The 17,992-nt window shown below is 47.9% G+C and overlaps 1 protein-coding gene across 1 annotated transcript; it reads right to left on the bottom strand.

Moving 5' to 3' along the window:
* Window positions 1-1,243: 1,243 nt before the first annotated feature.
* KLF4 (KLF transcription factor 4) lies at window positions 1,244-6,558 on the bottom strand. The gene is made up of 4 exons (XM_014883878.2): window positions 6,403-6,558; window positions 5,383-6,280; window positions 5,139-5,303; window positions 1,244-3,659 (listed from the first exon to the last, which is right to left on the bottom strand). The coding sequence occupies exons 1-4, from the start codon at window positions 6,496-6,498 to the stop codon at window positions 3,484-3,486; spliced, it is 1,335 nt and encodes a 444-aa protein (XP_014739364.2). The 5' UTR covers window positions 6,499-6,558; the 3' UTR covers window positions 1,244-3,483.
* Between the last annotated feature and the right edge of the window lie 11,434 nt (window positions 6,559-17,992).

Here is a 17,992-nt window from a genome sequence, read left to right as displayed (position 1 = left end):
TCCCAGGCCAATGTGTGCAGCAGACAAGTGCACAGCAGTTGAGGAGATTTTTTACTCTGGTGCCACTTTTGAATACTTGGCACTCGGCAGGCAGGCATGTGCCATCTTGTTTTAAGCAGCTCCATCCATACATGCTAAGCGTGCTCCAGAGAGATTTGGGCTAGGGGTGAGCAGGATTAAGGACGGCTGTAGTTTGACTGCAGAGATAACTCCCTGCCACAAGAGATTTTGCCTTCAGTAGCTGAAATAGTGCTCTGGGGCAGCTCTGGAGGTGCTCACCCCATGTCAGAGAGGCCACCCCTAATAACCTCAAACCCTGACTTTTAGATGCCCCAGCAAAGTGGCACATGAGTACAGCTTTAGCAACGCTAAACAAATCTTGTTTTTCAGGACATACTTACAAGACTTCTCGGTGTTTTACATATGTTTTTACGAGATACGCTTTTTGATACATGTGTTGTTTCACTGCATCCATGTGCAATCCTGCACCTAAGTGCAACTCCAGGATCTCAGATACAACGAAACAGGTGGCAAACACAATGTGCTGTTTCCAGCTCTACTTACCAGAGCTTATTTCTGCTTATTTCAGAATTTCCCCCTGAGACCTCCTTAAGAGTAAGGACTGCCTCTCATGGGTTGCATGCTGTATGGCAAAAAGTGAGCACTTGGCTCCTGTCCCAAAAAAAAGTATAGGAGTAGCAATTTGGAAATGGTTAAAGACATAGCAGCATTTCCTTTTGAATTCAAAGTTACAGTCCTGTCCCTTTCAGTCTGGAAATTCATACATGAGGACAGCTTGGCTATGATCAGGGGAAAAAAAGGAATTAAAAAAAAAATCAAGTGGAATAGGGAACAATGCCCTGTTTCAAGAATGCCATTGTTCATGCAACTAGAAACCTAGGATCCATAAAAACATCAAGCAGAAAATGAAGCTGGCTGAGGAAGATAATACCTTACCAAGTGCTACAGTGTCTTACAAAATTCTTAAGGGTGCATAAAGAACAGGATGCAAAAGAAACCAGTTCCTCAGCTGAAATCTTCAGATTTCAGTACTAACAGATGTGCTAGAACATAGACCTTGCACGTATGTAAGAAGTTTTGACTGGCAGCCGTACAAAGAAGATCCTACACTAACAAGCATTATCGGGTGAGACAACAACATTTCAGGCCCTCAGCACACACCAGCTTCAATGCTGACCTTGGATCTCTCATCCAGAATTCACAGGCAGAGCAACAGAGGAGGTAAAAAAAATGCCTGGTTTAATTGTAAAAAAGTTTTCACATGGAAAAAGCTTCAGATAAAGGATGACTCACAACTTTAATTTAGTTTTAAATACTTGCTATTTGCAAACCAAACAAGACATTCTGTACTCCCTGTGTTACCTATAAACCAAATCAACAAAGATAGCTTTCAGTTCAACAAAGTAAGCCTAGGTGATAAGGGGTGAGAAATACTTTCTGCATCATTATATTACTTGCACAAACCGAGGGAGAAATGGCACTGGTCCCCACATCGAAATGTGAACTTTAGTAGCATTCCAAAGGCTCACTCGGACATAGAAATTTGATATGGCCACTTTTGTTTCAACTGGTACAACGATACAGAAGTCTCGTGCGTGCTGGTTTTTTTCTCAGCTTTATTGGACACCACACACACTCAAATTCCTGGCTGACAGACATTACAAATCAGCTGAGGGGGAATCGCTTCTTCCCTTTTAGTGAAGAGTAGCGAGAAAAACAGGTCCCATTCACCCGACATTAACGTGGGAATCATCTGTTTGCTGCACACTCTGTGAGGCAGCTGGAACAACGAGGTTCCCAAAGGAGAAGTGCCACGGGATGGGGTGGCACCTGCCGCTGGAGGGACGCCGGGGACCTCGCAGCAACACATCCTCAATCCCTTCATGGTCGGCCTTCCCTGGCTACGTGTGCATTCCTGCAGGAATCCTGGCTCCTCGTTGAGTGACTGGGTTCGCAGGGCAGAGAGAGCAGGTTTCAAAGGAGAGCTCCGTGCGGGCGATGGTTAAAGCGGCGTTCTGTGTGTGCGCCCTTTATTCTCCAAGCCAGGTTTAATTCTTTGCCCGACATTACTCAGTGGGTTTTCCTTTGCTCGCACTGAAGTGGTTACACCAGCTTGCCTAAGAAAGCTGAGGCAATGAAGATGGGAATCCTTCATTGCTGAAAAGACTGCTAAGGAAAAAAAAAAAAATCACATGCACAAGGTCTTGCCGTGTCCTCAACAGAAGTATTCCTCTAGAAAATCAGGTAAACCGAGTCACTTTAAAAATGGTAAACTACGATTTCACCCACACAGGTAAGATAAGTGGCAACTCGACAACCACAGAAAAAACTTTCCATTTATCTTTTTCCCTAAAAAGAGATGTTACATCAGCAGTGCACTTATACAATCCTGTCATTCAGAGTCCTGAGACTACAAGCGTTTGCCATCACCCACTCCTTGCCTTGGTAGACTCAACCACCAACAAATACCTAGCAAACTTTCTTTGGCCATGTCCAAACACAGAAAAAAACTAGAGCAACCACTCAGATAAAATATTATAGGTTTATTTAAAACTTATTTTCACCTTGAATATGCAAAATACAAATTCCAACAAACATGTTCATTATTACTTCGTAGTTTACAAATATACAAAATAGAAGTTTGCTTAAATTTATATTACATATTTATTATGTAAAGAACTATATAGAAAACATTTGTTCTGCTTAAGGCATATTTGGGAATAAACCATTGTACAAACTATTGCACATCGAAACCACAGTGCATTACAGACTGTCTGCATAAAGTTATTTTCTTAACAAAAAAGATAAACCAGGGTTATTCACCTGATTTAGGTCATAATTGGCAATCGGAAGATAAAAAATAGTTCCTTGTCAGATATGCAGCAGTTTGAGAACTTTGGCTTCCTGTTTTTGGTACCTCTAGAACCAACAGTCACTAAGCACCATGAAATAGGCTTTTAAAATATAATTCTGTACCTGAATTTTTCCTCCTCTTTTAACATTGTAATGGCTTTTAGAAGGAAAAAAAAAAAGAATAAAGTACAAGATGACATGTACATCTAATATTGCATTGAAAGGAAATTAAGGGAATGTCATTTCCCTGTGTAATATCCCCACCCTCCGAACTACATACAGTCTGTTTAACCCTGATATCCGTGACTTCCAGTCACTCCTTGGCATTCTGTAGTCCAGAAATAATTCAAGTTGGATTTACAAATGGAATGATAGAAGATCCAGTCATTGACCCCAACGTCTTTGGTTCTCTTAAGTGTATAACTATAAAAAAAAAGAAAGTTGCAATGTCCATATGCAGTTATCCCTCTTTTCCACTCTTTGGAAGACTTCACCTCGATTATCTGTAGTGCTTAAAATGAGTTCTCCCCGCCTTGTGGAAGACAGTCCTTGTGCTGTAAATACTGAATCTCTGCGGCAGTCGGGGGAAAGATCCACTGCTTTCCCAAATCAGAAGTGCCTCTTCATGTGTAGGGCGAGGTGGTCCGACCTGGAGAAGGCTCTGTCACAGCGCTGGCACTGGAAGGGGCGGTGGCCTGTGTGTTTTCTGTAGTGGCGAGTGAGTTCATCAGATCGGGCAAACTTCCACCCGCAGCCTTCCCAGTCACAGTGATAAGGCTTCTCACCTATAAGAAAACCCCAAAAAAACAACAAAAAAAACCAAGCAATGAAACACATCAGTCAGGACTTTTGGTTTTTTGCTGCGACCACACGTAGCGCCTCTTTCAAGCAGGTGTTCTAGTTAAAACAAAGGGTGGTCAAACACAACAAACTCCATGAAGCAGCTGCAAACAAACTAAAAAAAGAGCAAGGCTGTCTTTTCGAGATGTACAGGTGCTATGAAATGCTAGTGTGATTTAAATCCTCACTAAAATGCTCGTTTTCACTGCCTTGCACACGAGACTTCAAGAGCACCTGAGTGTGTGTTTTTGCCGGTGGTGTTACACAATCAAAGAGCAACCAGAAATAGCTCAGCAGACAACGTATTTAGATAATTGTAGGTCTCAAGAACTGAAAAACAGCCGGAAACTGTTTTCATTAGCTGGGCCTGATTAAGGACTCAGTCTTACTAGTGTCTTCATTATACAAAGACCAAGTGTGTTGATGGCAAGATGAGCTTCCCCAACAATTACAAACTCACTGTCCTACACATCCTGGGGATGTGCTGATGGCTTGGGGCAGATGATCACTGATCATTTGCCTGATTTTTTCCCCCCCGCTGCTGCCACTACCTGAAGATGTAGCCTAGCTACTGCAGTGCCAGTGTATTTTCCCTTTCCCATCTCCTCTTCAGGAGAAAGTTTTGAATCAGGTTCACAACCCAGGGATTCAAATTATGCAAATTCCCAGGTTATTTAGTCACTGTTACAGAATGCCCACGCTGGCGAAACCCGTGTGCTGTACCTGCTTTCACAAGCTCAGTTACTGCAACTCTGCACTCAGCTGCAAGGCTGAAGTTTGAGACCGGGCTCAGATACACACTTTGGGCAGATTTTATCCCAATTCTAGCAGTGGACAATCGACAGTTAAACTCTGCTGGTGCAGGGGGAGATGTCCTACAGGCACCGCACCAGAGCTGCCAGCTCAGCTGAAAGACCCTGCTCTTCAAGGAATTTATCTCGGTTTTCCCAAAAGGGACAAAGCTTGCAGAGGTGCACAACCTCTCACCCTACAGCCAGCCAAAAGAGCCGTGTGTATGAAGCACTTAACCACCAGCAAAGAAACCAGTTATCTTCTACAGAGGTCTGCTGCCTTCCCAGAAGTGGGCCAACACAATCCAGAGCAACAAAGCCCAGCCGGCTTGCAAGTACCTGCTAATTAGCTGGCCACATAGCAAGAAAGAAGTAACAAACTCTGACTTGGCAAGAAACCCACTCGCTCCCACATCTGAGTCACTCTGAACCATTAAGCAAAATGTCAAGCCAATAAGCAAAGACTGCACAGGACTTCACGTAGCCAAGGGGGGAGGAAAAAAAAAGCCCGGAAACCCAGCAAGGAAAAGTCTTGTGGCTTTTAACCCTCCTCCTGTGCCTCCACTATGAGATGGGGGCCACCCCGTGCCCCTCAGGCCAGGACATCCCCCTGATGCCGGCACTGGGACTAACCTGTGTGGGTTCTCAGATGCGCCTTGAGATGAGAGCTCTTGGTGTAGGTTTTGCCGCAGCCCGCATAGTCACAGGTGTGTGTGGCCGTCCTTTTCCTAGGCCACGATCGGCGTCCCCTCTTGGGCTTGGCCTCCTCAGGCAGGCAGCTCCCCGGTGGCATCAGCTCTAGAGGTGGACAGGGAGGAGTGAGCACGGCCAGCGCCCAGGCGGGGACACCCGCTGCCCCAGCACGGCGGGGACTCACCTTGGTACTGCAGCGCGCCGGGAGAGAGCTGCTCGGGCAGGAAGGTGGGGTAGCCCGGAGCCGGGGGGTACCCCGGGGGCAGCGGCGGGTGGCCCAGCCCCGGCGTGGCGGGGAGACAGTCTCTGCCGCTCAGCATCTCCTCGGGCCCCAGCGAAGGCGTACTCCGAGCCGGCAGCGGGCGGCTGCCCAGGGCGAAGTCGTGCTGGGGGGCTCCTCGGGGGCTGCTCCCATGCGGCGGGGCCAGCGTGCACGGCGGCGCGGCCTCCTGCTTGATTTTGGGGCACATCCGCGGCAGGGAGGTGTAGGGCGCGCCGGGGCCGTCGGCGCCTGGCGGTGGAGCGGCGGGGCCGCTCTTGGGGCTAAGCCCCGGGTGGCTGTAGTCGCCCACTGCCTTCACCACGAACTTGCCCTGCAGGCTGCCCAGGGGCGGCAGCGCGGCCGGCGCTGGCAGGTACACCGCGTCCAGGTCTGGCCGCATCAGCTCGGCCACGAAGCCTCCCGAGGGGGACACGTCGGTGATGTCGGCCAGGTTGAAGGGCGCGGCGGACCCGGCGGCGGGCGCCCCGTCGCAGCCGCCGCCGCCACCGCCGCCGCTGTAGAGGAGACCGGCGGGCTCGGGCCGGGGCAGCGGGTAAGCGAAGGGCCCCGCAGGGCAGGGGCTGGCGGTGGGGGCCGGGGTGGCGGCGGGGGCCACCACCACAGCGGCGGCGGCGGGCTCCTGGTGCATGAGCGAGTTGGAGAGGATGAAGTCGAAGTCGAGCAGGTCATTGAACTCCTCGGCGTCACGGCGGGGCCCTAGAGCAGCGGCGCCTTCCAGCTCCGACGGCGGCGTCTCCACCGGCCGCACCGACAGCGCCGGCGGCGGCCGCTTCAGCTGCGACAGCTCCTCCCGCCAGCGCTGCGGGGACATCGGCACGGCTCAGCCCCGGCCGAACGGCAACGCGCCCGCCCCGACGGCCCCCGCTCCGCCCGGCCCCGTCCCGTCCCGCCCGGCCCCGTCCGTGTCGCGCCGATACTCACGTTGCCGGGGCCCGCGGGCCGCGCCGCTTTCTCGCGACCCGCGGCGCCCGCCGCGAAGGTGGCGATGGAGGGAAGGAGCGTGCCGCTGAGCGCCATCTCGCACTCGCCGGGGGGCTGCCTGCGGTGGGGAGACACAGCGGAGTCAGCCGGCGGCACGGCAGGGATGGGACAGGAGGGAGGGGAAGCGGCAGCCTGGGTGCCCGGCACCCACCGCATCCGTGCCGGGGCGTCCCGCCGAGCCGCCGCCGCCGCCGTGGTCCCGAGCGCGGCCGCGGAGCAGAGCGAGGGGAGGCGGCACGGACGCGCCGTCCAGCCGCGCGGCGCCGACGCAGCTCCGCCGCCGGGGCGGTGCCGCGGGAGCGCCCTGCCGCCGCCGCCGCTGCTGCTGCTGCCGATTCTTCTTCTGGCTCGGTGCTGCGCGGAGCGGGGCGCGGGGCGCTAGCGGCGCCGCGGGTACGAGGAGGTGGAGGTGGAGAAGGAGGAGGCGGAGGCGGCGGCCGCCGCCCGGCAACGCGGCTCCGGCACCGGCAGGGCGGCGGCGCGAGGCGTTTCCCGAGGAGCCGCGGCCATGTGGGGAGCCGGGCAGGACGGACGGGGCGCGGTGTTTCCAGTGGGGAAAAGAAGGGATGGATGGAAGGAGGGATGCGCCGGGCGCGCTCCGCCGCCGCCGCCGCCGCGCCCCGCTCGGCACTGTGCGGTCCTGTCGCCGCCGCTCCCTCTTATCACCTCACTTCGCGGGCGCGCCGCCCCCGCCGCCATGGCGACGGCGACAACAAACGGACATGTGGGGAGGGGGGGGGAAGGCGGGGGGGGGGGACGGGACGGGGCGGGACGGGCCCGGGGAGCGCGCGGAGAGAGCGGGGGCTCCGCCCCGAGCGCCCCCGTGACGCGGGGCCCGGGCGGTGACGCGCGCGCGGGGGGCGGGACGCGGGGACACACGCGCCGGGGATGCCCGCGCGCCGCGGGGGCTCCCGCACCGGCGGCCGGGATGGGAACTCCCGGCGGGAATCGTCGGCCCCGCGCGGAAGGCAGGGGAGGTGGGACGGAGCATCCCGAGCGGCCGGCGGGGCTGCTCTGCCTCTCCACCTTCCCTCAGCCTTGCGTTTTCTTACTGCTTTACGTTTTCTCGTTTTCTTTATTTTTTTTTCCTTTAACTTTTTTTTTCCTTTATTTCTAACCTAGTTTTTATTTTCTCCTTTTTCTAATTTTTAAAAAATTATTTTATTTTATTTTATTTTATTTTATTTTATTTTATTTTATTTTATTTTATTTTATTTTATTTTATTTTATATTTTTGCTTTGGTTCTTTTTTTATTCTTATTCCTTTCCCCTTTTTGTTCGTTTTTCCGAACCGCCCCGACGGCGCGGCCCGTGCCAGCCCTGGGCTATTCTCGACTCGTCTATCGCCAGGACTCAGCGGTTCAGGGAGCCGTGGTCGGGCATCCCCCACTCCCAGCGGTGCCGAAGGCGCGGTGGATGCGAGGCTGGAAATAGTCCGTAAAATAAAATTAAAAAAAAAAAAAAAAAAAAAAAAGCGAGAAAAATGAAAGAAAATCACAAAACCATTCCCAAATTTAGCACAGCCCCGCGGGGAACCGCAGAGAACGGCCCGGGCTCCTCCAGAGGGCAATGGCGAGCCGGCGCCGCGCCCCGGCGCCGAGCAGCCCCGACGGGCCGTGTCCCGGTGCTTCCCGATGGGCTCCGGCCCGCCCCCCGAGCGGCGGGCAGCCCCGGTGGGCCGTGTCGCGGTCCCCCCAGCGCTGTCCCCGTCGGTGCAGGGGGGTCTGCGGGTGTTTTGCCCCCCGGCAGCCGCCCCGCTGCCCCCGGCGCCGCCGGGCGCTCTCCAGAACTGGTCGGGCCGGAGGGGTGAAGTCCCAGCTCTGCGTGATTTGCAAACATGAGCCTGAGTAACTTACGATGACTAAATTAAACCCTAAAATAATAATAAAATGCCGGGCTTTATTTTGCCGAACCGGTTTTACCGGTTTTGTGTTATGAATGTTAATTATTAATAACTTTGGCACTAAAAAGCAGAGCGTTGTTTTTTGGTTTGTTTTCTTTTTTTCTTTTTTCTTTTTTTTTTTTGTGGGTTTTTTTTTTGGTGTGTGTGTTTTGTTTTTTGGTTTTTGTTTTTTTTGGTTTTTTTTTCTGCTCAAAGTCCGTGTCTTGGCAGAGGATATGCCAGGAACCACAGGTACAAAAAGGATTAGTGAAATGTAGGACTATGCCCAAAAAGGGAAGGGAGGTACCTTCCCCGTTGGTGCAGAGCTAGGGGTCTGCACAGCCCCCCCGGAGCAGGTCCCTACTGTGACTCCCATCCAGGGCTTGTCCTCTAAGGACAACCACTCTGAAAATCCAAACTGAATGCAAACGCTTTCAGGTCCAAGCCTCCCTTCTATCTTAGTATCAGGAGAAAGCCCTTGAGGTGGAGGATTACAGCTCTCTGAACATTTTTTCCCCATCAGTTATTTTTCATTTGTTTCCTCTCGCTGTACATTTGTTAATTTACAGGTCTCCCAAGCAATGCAGCATTTTCCCTGTCCAAATTTCAAACTCAGGCTCACTTGAGGCCAACATCAAAATTAAAATCACATCCCTTATTAGAAATAGGAGAACAAGAATGCTTCAGAAGCAGATAAGTGATCTGATATCTTTGAAATAAATGCCAGAACTTCATGGGTTCCAGGAAGAGGAGTTTTGAATATTGCGGACTGAAATAAAACAGGTTTGCTTTCACAATCTTTCATTAAAATAAATTTGATTGCCATGTTTCTGGATAATTCAGGCAGACACGTGTGAGGTACGTGCAAATTTCATGTTAAAAAGATGTGGCCCACTTTCATCTGAGTCTTGATTTTCAATTGTGTAGATGTTGGCAGGTGCTTAAAAAAGTGGAGGTTTGCAGGCATTGATAAGTCCAATGACACCTGCATTTGAGCATCCCACATAAAGATCAACACATTCTTTTTTTTCACTAATGTAGCCACACTAGAGATTTCCTCCCTTAAATGATAAGGACTGAGATTGAATGGTCCCGAGTGTGGAAATTAACTGCATTTAAGTTTGCAACTGCTCACAGCTAATGCTGTCCCAGCCTCCGTAACAACCCAAAATGCTGTTTTCTTAGGACAGATTTATTTTAACATGCCTTCTGTCGCCAGCTGACCATTTCTCCCAAGTCTCAGTTTGCTCCAAATTTCCCAATTTTCTCTAAAACTTTCCTTCCACTAACTCAGAACACAGCATGTTTCTGTGCTGTTCAAAGCCGACTTTGGGGATTGCCTAACTCAGATAGAGAATTGCACAGAGTTTGTGTCCCTCTTGCCTTGGGATGTGCAATGACATTTTTCCAGATGATGCTGTGCTGGGACAGAAAGGAGTCTGCTGCAGCCCTCGCTGTGCCAGACTGCTGTGGCCTCTGTGTGTTTCTCTCCCTCCCTAGGAGGAAGGAGAAGGTTTCTTCCACATTTGCCACATCTCACTGTGGGGGTGGGATTGCCCTAGACTTGCCACTTGTGCTGCTCACCCCTGTTGGCAGAAGAATTACTACGTGATGCAGACAACTCGTATCAGTGGCCAAAGTGCAGAGCAGAGTAAAAACGACTGAGTGAAAGGCCTTAGTGTCCAGCCTGAGTCAGTGCTAAACTGGTCACCTGTGTGTATAAACCATAAAAGGCAAAATGAAGCCAAGGAAGAACACAGGTTTCTGGAGCAGAGAGAGTCCTCAGGAAATGGCATCACACATTGAAAAACATTAGGAACATCAACAAGAAGAAAAAAAACAGTTGGGCCGATTGTGCCTGAAACAAAGACCAATCTGTTTATCTTGATATGTTTATTTTAAAGCTTAAGTTTGGAACTCGATTTTCAACAAGCTGCCTCTCAGGAGCCTCGGTGTGCAGCTTATCCCCTTTGATTTGGTCATCTGTGAGAGCAGTTGATGGCATCAGGGACTGCCGACTTTGGGAAAGATTGTGTCACAGTGTCGTGGGGTCAGACAACAAGATGCTATCCTGACATTTTGGGGATTGCAGTGTGTTGTCCCTGCAGCAGGCTGCAGCAGGTAGGCTACAGGGCCAGGAGCTGCCAGGGCCCCTGCTCCAGACCTGGCACAACATAACGAAAGAGGAACTGGGAACAAACCTGCGGTGCTGGGTCACATCCAATAAAATCCCCATTGCTGATCCATCAAAAGCAGCGATTCCACAATCCTTGGTGCTGTGCTGCTGTTTTACCCTGACAAGGTTGCTGGAGAGCAGGTGAAATTCGAGGAGATGCAGCATCTGGAGGGTTCCTTATGTCCCCGGCCACTCAAATTAGCTGCACTGCAGCCAAGAGAGAGGAAAGGTGTGAGAGCTCACACATACACCTGCTGTGCAAGGCATGCTCTGGAGAGGGGGGTTCAGTGATGAGGATTCACCCTCCTCCCACAGGATCTCTGCTCCTCAAGGAGGATGACACAGTCCAGAACCATGGCCACCAAACTGCCTTCTTGGGCTCTCCTTCAGGGACACGTGTCCTTGGGGATCTGTTGGTTTTTCTTTCTTATTATTTTTTTTTTCCATATATTGTATATTCCTCACAAGTGCGGCTGAGCTCGAGCTTTACTTATCTGTTGCTGCACGGGTTGCTTTGTTTTTGTTAAACAGAAATAAACCCCTGCTCAGCTGGCAGCTATATTTGTAGATTATTAGTACAGTGCAAAGGGCACATCTCTGAAGATTGTGAGCAGTTCCAGGCAGGTCTCAAGCAGTCCCAAGTGCATACATACACAGATGGCACATGCACACTTGGGGTCATAAATGTTCATGCTGAGAATGTCAGCAGTGCCCGTGGTCAGACTTGTTCTCACCTGCCTTTTGAAAGCCCAGCCATATCTTGTTTGTAATTATTTTGCTTTTCTAGGAGGTGTTTAAAAGACATGGATGTGGGACGTGGTTTAGTGTTGGGCTTGGCAGTGATGAGCTGAGAGGTCAGGTTGTGAGTCCCACAGAATTTCCCTCTGGGTGATAACTCCTGTCTGAGATTCCAGAGGTGCTGATTCCCCCATCCAGCACCATCCACTCAACCTCACCAGCCCCTGGCAGAGGAAACCACTGCCCTCACACAATTTAGCACCAGCCAGGATCACTTATGCAGCAGCTTTGTGCTTTTAAGAAATCCAAGGGTTGTTGAATTCCTCTAAGAGGCAAAAATACCTTGAGTTATTTATGGAAAACAAAGAGCTTTTCTTTTCTTTTTTTTTTTTTTTTTGATGGAGCATGGGCATCCTTGCTTTGATGGGTTAGCCCCATCTGTCATTATTTTTTACAGGTTTCCCCATCTTTGAATTTAGATTTTCCCCAAACTCTAACAATGACTTAAATGAGTGGCTCCCACAGTGGGACTGGTGCAAACAGCAACTCCATAATAAGCGTCCTTTTCTAAGTCCTTCATGTAATGTGGGGACACTCGCACACAGTGAAGAGGATCAATTCCTGTTTATTTGTTTGTTTGTAATTTTTTTTTTTTTTTTTGCACACATGAGGCCGATGCATTGTATTTTTCCAGACCCAATGGACGAGTCACAGAAAAATAGAGAAAACTTGAGAAATTACCATCTGCTAGCTAACCAGATGGTCCCCACTGATGGATGATAGGCTTGGTATGTGCTAGAAGATTCAGGGAAATGTATCTGTGAGAAGACCAAGTTGCTTTGTGGAGCTGTCTCTGAAGAAGCCAGGAACTTGGATTACTATTAAATCACCTTTCTGCATCCTTCTTCAGGACCAGATTCTCTCATTATTATCTGTATGTCATATTTAAGGCATTGCTGTCCAGTAGCCTCCATAACTTCTGCTTTATCTGTGTCTTTGGAAGAATCACTTTTTTTGCTACAAGAAGGGGTTTTACTCTTTGATGATCTCCCAGTCTCCTCAACAGCTGTGGAAAAAGAAGAGATCTTCTCCATCCTCCCTGTCTCATGCCCTTCTTTCTCAGTATTCCTCACCTTTTAAATAATATTTTTTAAACTAATTATCTATCTCTGTTAAAAATGAAGCACCTTACAACAGATTTGGCTTCTCAGAACATTCCCAAGCAGTGGCAGTATAAAATAACTTCACCCTTTTCTTGCTTGCATAATTCTGAAAAGGAGCGATGTCATTAAGGGAGCAATGTCCTCACTAATTTAATTTTTCTTGTGGTTGCTGAAGCTGATGGGAGCAGGGAGACTTTGGCACACCTGCTGTGATGTTCAGTGTTTTTTTCTCATGTAGAAAAATTGGAATTTTACTACTAGGGAAGTTCTAATACTGCAGAAATTCAGGTTTCACCACCCACCAAGGAAAAGTTGGCTGTCATTGCTTGAAGATTTTTCAAACGTTTCTCCCTGGCTAAGCTCAGAGTTTCTTTTGTTTGAGTAAAAGTAATGCTTCTAAGGAATGTAATCTGAATTGATAACATGCTTTCTCACAAAGAATTAAGGTTCCAGATAGGAGAAAAATAGAAAATCCAGGAGATAGCTGCTTCTTGTGTGTAATACATTTGAATTTGCCTAAGAGAGTTTAGCAGCAAAGTGCTGCTGAGTTTAACCAGGAGTATTTGCAATTAGATTCGTGCTAATGAACCAGGTAATCACAGGACAGTAAACAACACCTCTGTCATCTTTCAATGGATCCTCCTACTCAGCGTTGTGGATTAATTGACCTGGACAGCTGATTCACCCACGATGTCTTTCTAAACTATTTGCTATGCTGAATTCAAGAACATCTGTTGTTCCCCTGCACCACCATCCAGCAGAGGAAATGATTAGATAAATATTCTCCTCATTTGAACAGGAATAAAGACATTATAGCAGAACACTAGGAGAAACGACCAGAGCTGCCTTGCTCTGAGAATAAATACCAGGCTTTCCACATTGTTTCCATAAATGCCTCCAGCTTTGCTCCAACATTAATGGACCAGCAGGAGCCCATTACTCTATGATAACAGTCCTTTGCTCACTTAATGAGAGCAATATGGCAACTGCTCTTGGACTTTTGACATAGGCACTGCACAATGATGGCATTGCTGAAGGACAGTTTTGGTGGCTCCATTTCTTCCAGAGAAGCTTTGCCACGGACAGAGCTGGTGGCACAAAAGAGTCCCTGCCCTGGGGACACCTCACCACAGGTGCCCGGGGCCAGCAGAAGAGTTCAAGCTGCCCATTCTTGCTGAGTATGAGATTCACTGCTCACTTCACTCCTGCCATCAAGCAGATTGTGCTTGCAGGGCCCTGAGAAGGGAACAAGAAGTGCCATAGGAAATCAGTAATGAGAAAACATGGGGAAATTAATAATGGTGCATTCTGAGCGGGGTTTGAATAGCATGCAGTAATTGAGGCCCGGGGCCACGCTCTGCACAATGAGGAAGAAACAAAATAAGGAATAGCTGCTCATTAGGCTCCAGATTCAGCCAGTCTGAATTCCACCTAAGTGTTTGTGCCAAGTGCTTCCTCCTGGCAGGCGCTGGGCCTTCGGGGATGCCGAGTCAATGGGAAGCCCTAGGTGGAATTTAGTGCAGGGATAAATCTGCCTGACACCAAGCAACACCTACCTTGAGCAATGCATCAGTGACGCAGAGCTTCTCTGGAAAGTGGTTTGTGATCCTGCAGTGCGAGAAAGGGGCCAAGAGACGGCGGCATGGGCAGCTTTAGTTCTGGCACATCCAGTTTGTTAGCACACAAATGCGGCGTGCCTGGTTTTGCAACATTAATTTTTTTCACAATTCTTTTTTTTTTTTTTTTTTTAATGGTAGGGAGAATACTATCCATTTGTGGAGAAATTATGCAGCTGAACTTAAAAAAGAAGTATTTGCTTCTGAACTCCTTTAAAGTCTCCTTGAGTAAATTAGCTAGGCTCTTTGTAGCATGGATTTGGGATTTAAGAGAACCAATGTAGCCAAGGCTACGAATAAAATGTGCAAGTAATCAAGATAGAGCTTTACACCAGTTAATAATTTTGGAAGCTGGCATCTCCTGAGTGAAGACATACTCATTGTGAGATGAATCCATGATTTTTATCCTCAGAGGACTGATTGCCAAGGCGTGTTTCCATCAATAAAATCTACTTTGCTTTACAAATCCATTGTCTTACACAATAGGCAGCAGTGACTCACTGGAGGACACCTATCTTACCCACTGAATTAGGAGTGCAATCTGCCTCCAGAGGGAGGGAGAGAGGAAGAGAGAGCCAAGAAATCTATTTGAAGCACTGAATCAACTCTATGAGGGTGAGCTTTTGGTGGGCTGAGGCTGGGCAAGAAGAGTTTGTGTGGATATTTCCCAAAAGGGATCTGGCCAGTGCTGCAGGATTTACCACAACACTGGCAGCTCTGGCCTTCGGTGCCAATTGTGATTTTTAAAGTTAAACTAGATTTTGCCGCGACTGAAAGTTTCTCAGTCAGACAAGTGACACCTTCTTTACACCCAAATTCATGTGTGTTTAGCTGTGGCTTCACATTTCATCATCTAAAATGGGGCTGGTCCTGCTCTGCATTATAATGTAACTTTGGTGACCAAACAGAGTTTTTAAGTCCTGTGGCTCCTCATTTGAATGCTCAAATTTTTGTCACAAAAGTATAATGAGGTCCTAAATCTCCCACTCTGCTTTGCTCATCATTCAGGGAAATATTATGAGATGATTAGACTGAAAAGGAAAGGAAAATATCTCTTTAATTTTATGGAGTTTTAATTCACTTGGTGAAGTACTAGAAAGACCCATCATCTGGATGTAAGGGCTATGAAAATTCAAATCATACTTCTTTCTTGTAAGGTGGATAGTCAGCTGGCTGCCACCTTTTAAATGTGCATGAGGTCCTTGGAAGTTACTCTTGGAAGTTACTGCATGTGTTGTATTTGATATTACAGATAGAAGAGATACCTTTAATCTGAGACCCAAATTGCAGAAACCTCGTCATTGCCCATCTGTTCCTTGGAATATTTTATCATTGCACACCTGTTCCTTGCAATATCTGAAGCTTTTCTGTGAGCTCATTTTCTCCAGGCTACCTGTGTCTCCAAGTCTCCTATGCATTGCCTCTCCTTGCAGATATTACTGGTGTTGTCCTGCTGTTTTGGCTCTCCCAGGTTGTCTACATTTTATTTAGTGTCATTTCTCCCCCCTCCCCCATTTTGTTCAATCTTCTCTTTGGGTAGCTAAATCTAGAATCACATTATCATGGAATGGTTTGGGTTGGACAGGACCTTACAGATCATCTTGTTCCAATCATCCTGCCACAGGTAGGGACACCTTCCACTTGACCTGATTGCTCAGAGCTCCATCCTGCCTGGCCTTATCTTGTCTGGAAAAAAAAAAAATCTATTTGAAAAAAGCTCTTCCTCTCCCATATCTCAGAGCTGTCATAATTTGGGTGAAAAGAGCCTCCCCAGTGAAGCCTTGGGACAGGCAGAGCCCCACATACCTCAATGAGTACCCTGACAAGTAATACTAACTTAATTCACTCACATTTCCTTTTGGGAAAAGACTGGCCTGACTTTCAGCCACCAGAGATTAGGAGAAGAGTGGTGATGTCTCCACCTGTGCCCAAGTTTTTGGAAGCCAGGAGAAGTTTTACAGGATGACCATTGAAGCAAGCCCCGTGTGTTTCAGGTGTCCAGAAGGCTGCACATGATGCTTCTCAACAGCACCCTGGAGTGCTTGGTACATGGTCAGCTGTCTTATTGGTTATGGTGGAAAAGCATGCAGTAAAACTGCAGAATAAAGAATTTGTATTAGGATACAATAGCTCCTTTCCCATCCCAGTTCTTTGGTCTGCTTTACAGTGACTCAAAAGCTGTGGGTTGCTTGAATTCATAGTCCAGTAGCCTAAGAGAGGACATGACAAAGAGATGTCTCCAGACAGTGATTGTGGACTTTTCCTGACTCAGTTTCCTTCTGTTGCTGTGTTACATCCTTTGCATCATTCCACCCCACTCCTGGGTGCTGGTATTGACAGCCCCTGGCTGCTGCAGGTGTTTATCACAGAAGTTTTCTACTGCTCATCTTTTTCCTCCTGCTCTCTGTGTGCTCATCACTGCTGACTGCTCACTTCTCTCCTGAGCACTAATATTTCACAGGAGGTTTTCTCTGCCATCTGTGGCTCTTCTGCATGGTCCACACAGGTATGGAAGACACCTGCCTAGCTTTTGTGTCCCACAGTGTTATGCAGACAGACTGAAAGCATGACCCTGCAGGACAAACATTTAATTCCATGTCCAGATATTTAACAGTGGTCAAGGTCATGGTGTGCTGGAAGCACCTGGAGCAGTAGTTCACAGTATCACATGGAAAATTTAAATACTGTGAAATATTGAAATATTCATATTTAATTTAAGGGGTCAGTTAATAATGTTTGGGAATGGAAGATGAATTTTAGCCCCAGAATGTTATGTTATTCTAGGTATGGTATTGTGAGGAAAAGAAGCAATCTCTTACTGTCGTAAGAAAGTGACTGAATGGCATTACCTGGAGCAATTTTAAGTGTAAAGTAAAACAGACAGTGATGAACATATTAGCTGTGATGTGGATAAGTATTTTTTTTCTGAAATTCTGGAGCAAAGGAAAATTAACAGGCTGTCATGCAGCAGTGAAGTCACAGTGTTGAACCTGTGAGTCAGATTCATCTCCATGTTAATACTCAATGGAGTGAGCACAGACCTATGACTTCACGAATGAGCCACTTGTGGAGGGCAGCAAATAGTCAGGTAGTAGCCAAATTCCAGCAGAAACAAGGAAAAGCTAAAAAATTGATTGTAAAGAAGGTCCTGCCTTTTTTTTTTTTTTCTTTTTTGCTGTGCAGGCTGATTAATATCCTTCCTATCTCATAGCCTTACTACTTTTTAAAAGTTTTATTTATTTATTTATTTATTACATTTTATTGGAGAGATGTAGGGAATCTACAGGAAATGAATTGAGCAAAAGACATAGGATAGTAATGTTGTGTTGCTTTGCCTGGTGGATCTTTGGATGAGATAGTGTGAATTCAGTGAAGCTGAACTGATTAGTAAGAGGTGCTGAGGCCTGGTGCCACTGACTTTAGTGGTGGTGCTATTTTCTTCTTCTGAGAAAAGGCCAGTGAAAAACTGGAGACTAGCAGCTGCTCTTCCATTCCTGCATCCTGCAGGAATCCTGTGGAAACCTTTTCCCTTTTCTTTGACAGTTCTCCCTCCTTCACTTCATAGATTGGTTTCACAGATCCTCTTCAAATAGGTTGAAGTTCATGGTGCTTTCCTTCCACACCTTTCCTACAATCACACCTGCCAGAGTGACTGTGAGTTGGTAACCCACCTGGGAGAAAAACATTACTTCAGTGATGGTTCCCTACATAATTTCTTAATATTTATTAGAGACTCGTAGTGCGTGTAAAATAAATTACATTAGAGCTGTTAAGTTTCAAGGAAACCTGAGTGGGCTTTACAGTACAATTTCTAGGTCTTGACTACTGGATGGTGTTAGAGTCCGGTTCATGTGTGTGATCTTGATAAAAAGCAAAATCTAGAGTTGAAGGGGAATGGACATGAGGTCTGAAGGAAGAGAGGGCTGAGCTGTGCTTTCTTCATGGGGTGGCTTCC

Source organism: Sturnus vulgaris, chromosome Z (genome assembly GCF_052056855.1).
Source record: "Sturnus vulgaris isolate bStuVul1 chromosome Z, bStuVul1.hap1, whole genome shotgun sequence".
NCBI lineage: Eukaryota > Metazoa > Chordata > Aves > Passeriformes > Sturnidae > Sturnus > Sturnus vulgaris.
Note: the sequence above shows the minus strand (reverse complement) of the source record. Positions and strands in the feature narration are given on the sequence as shown.

Excerpts from the sequence above, each read along its gene's own strand:
- KLF4 (XM_014883878.2), bottom strand. The coding sequence starts at position 6,498 with ATGGCGCTCAGCGGCACGCTCCTTCCCTCCATCGCCACCTTCGCGGCG. Across the intron at positions 5,304-5,382 it reads CGGCGCGCTGCAGTACCAAG|AGCTGATGCCACCGGGGAGC; the intron begins GTGAGTCCCCGC and ends GTCCACCTCTAG. Across the intron at positions 3,660-5,138 it reads GCATCTGAGAACCCACACAG|GTGAGAAGCCTTATCACTGT; the intron begins GTTAGTCCCAGT and ends GTTTTCTTATAG.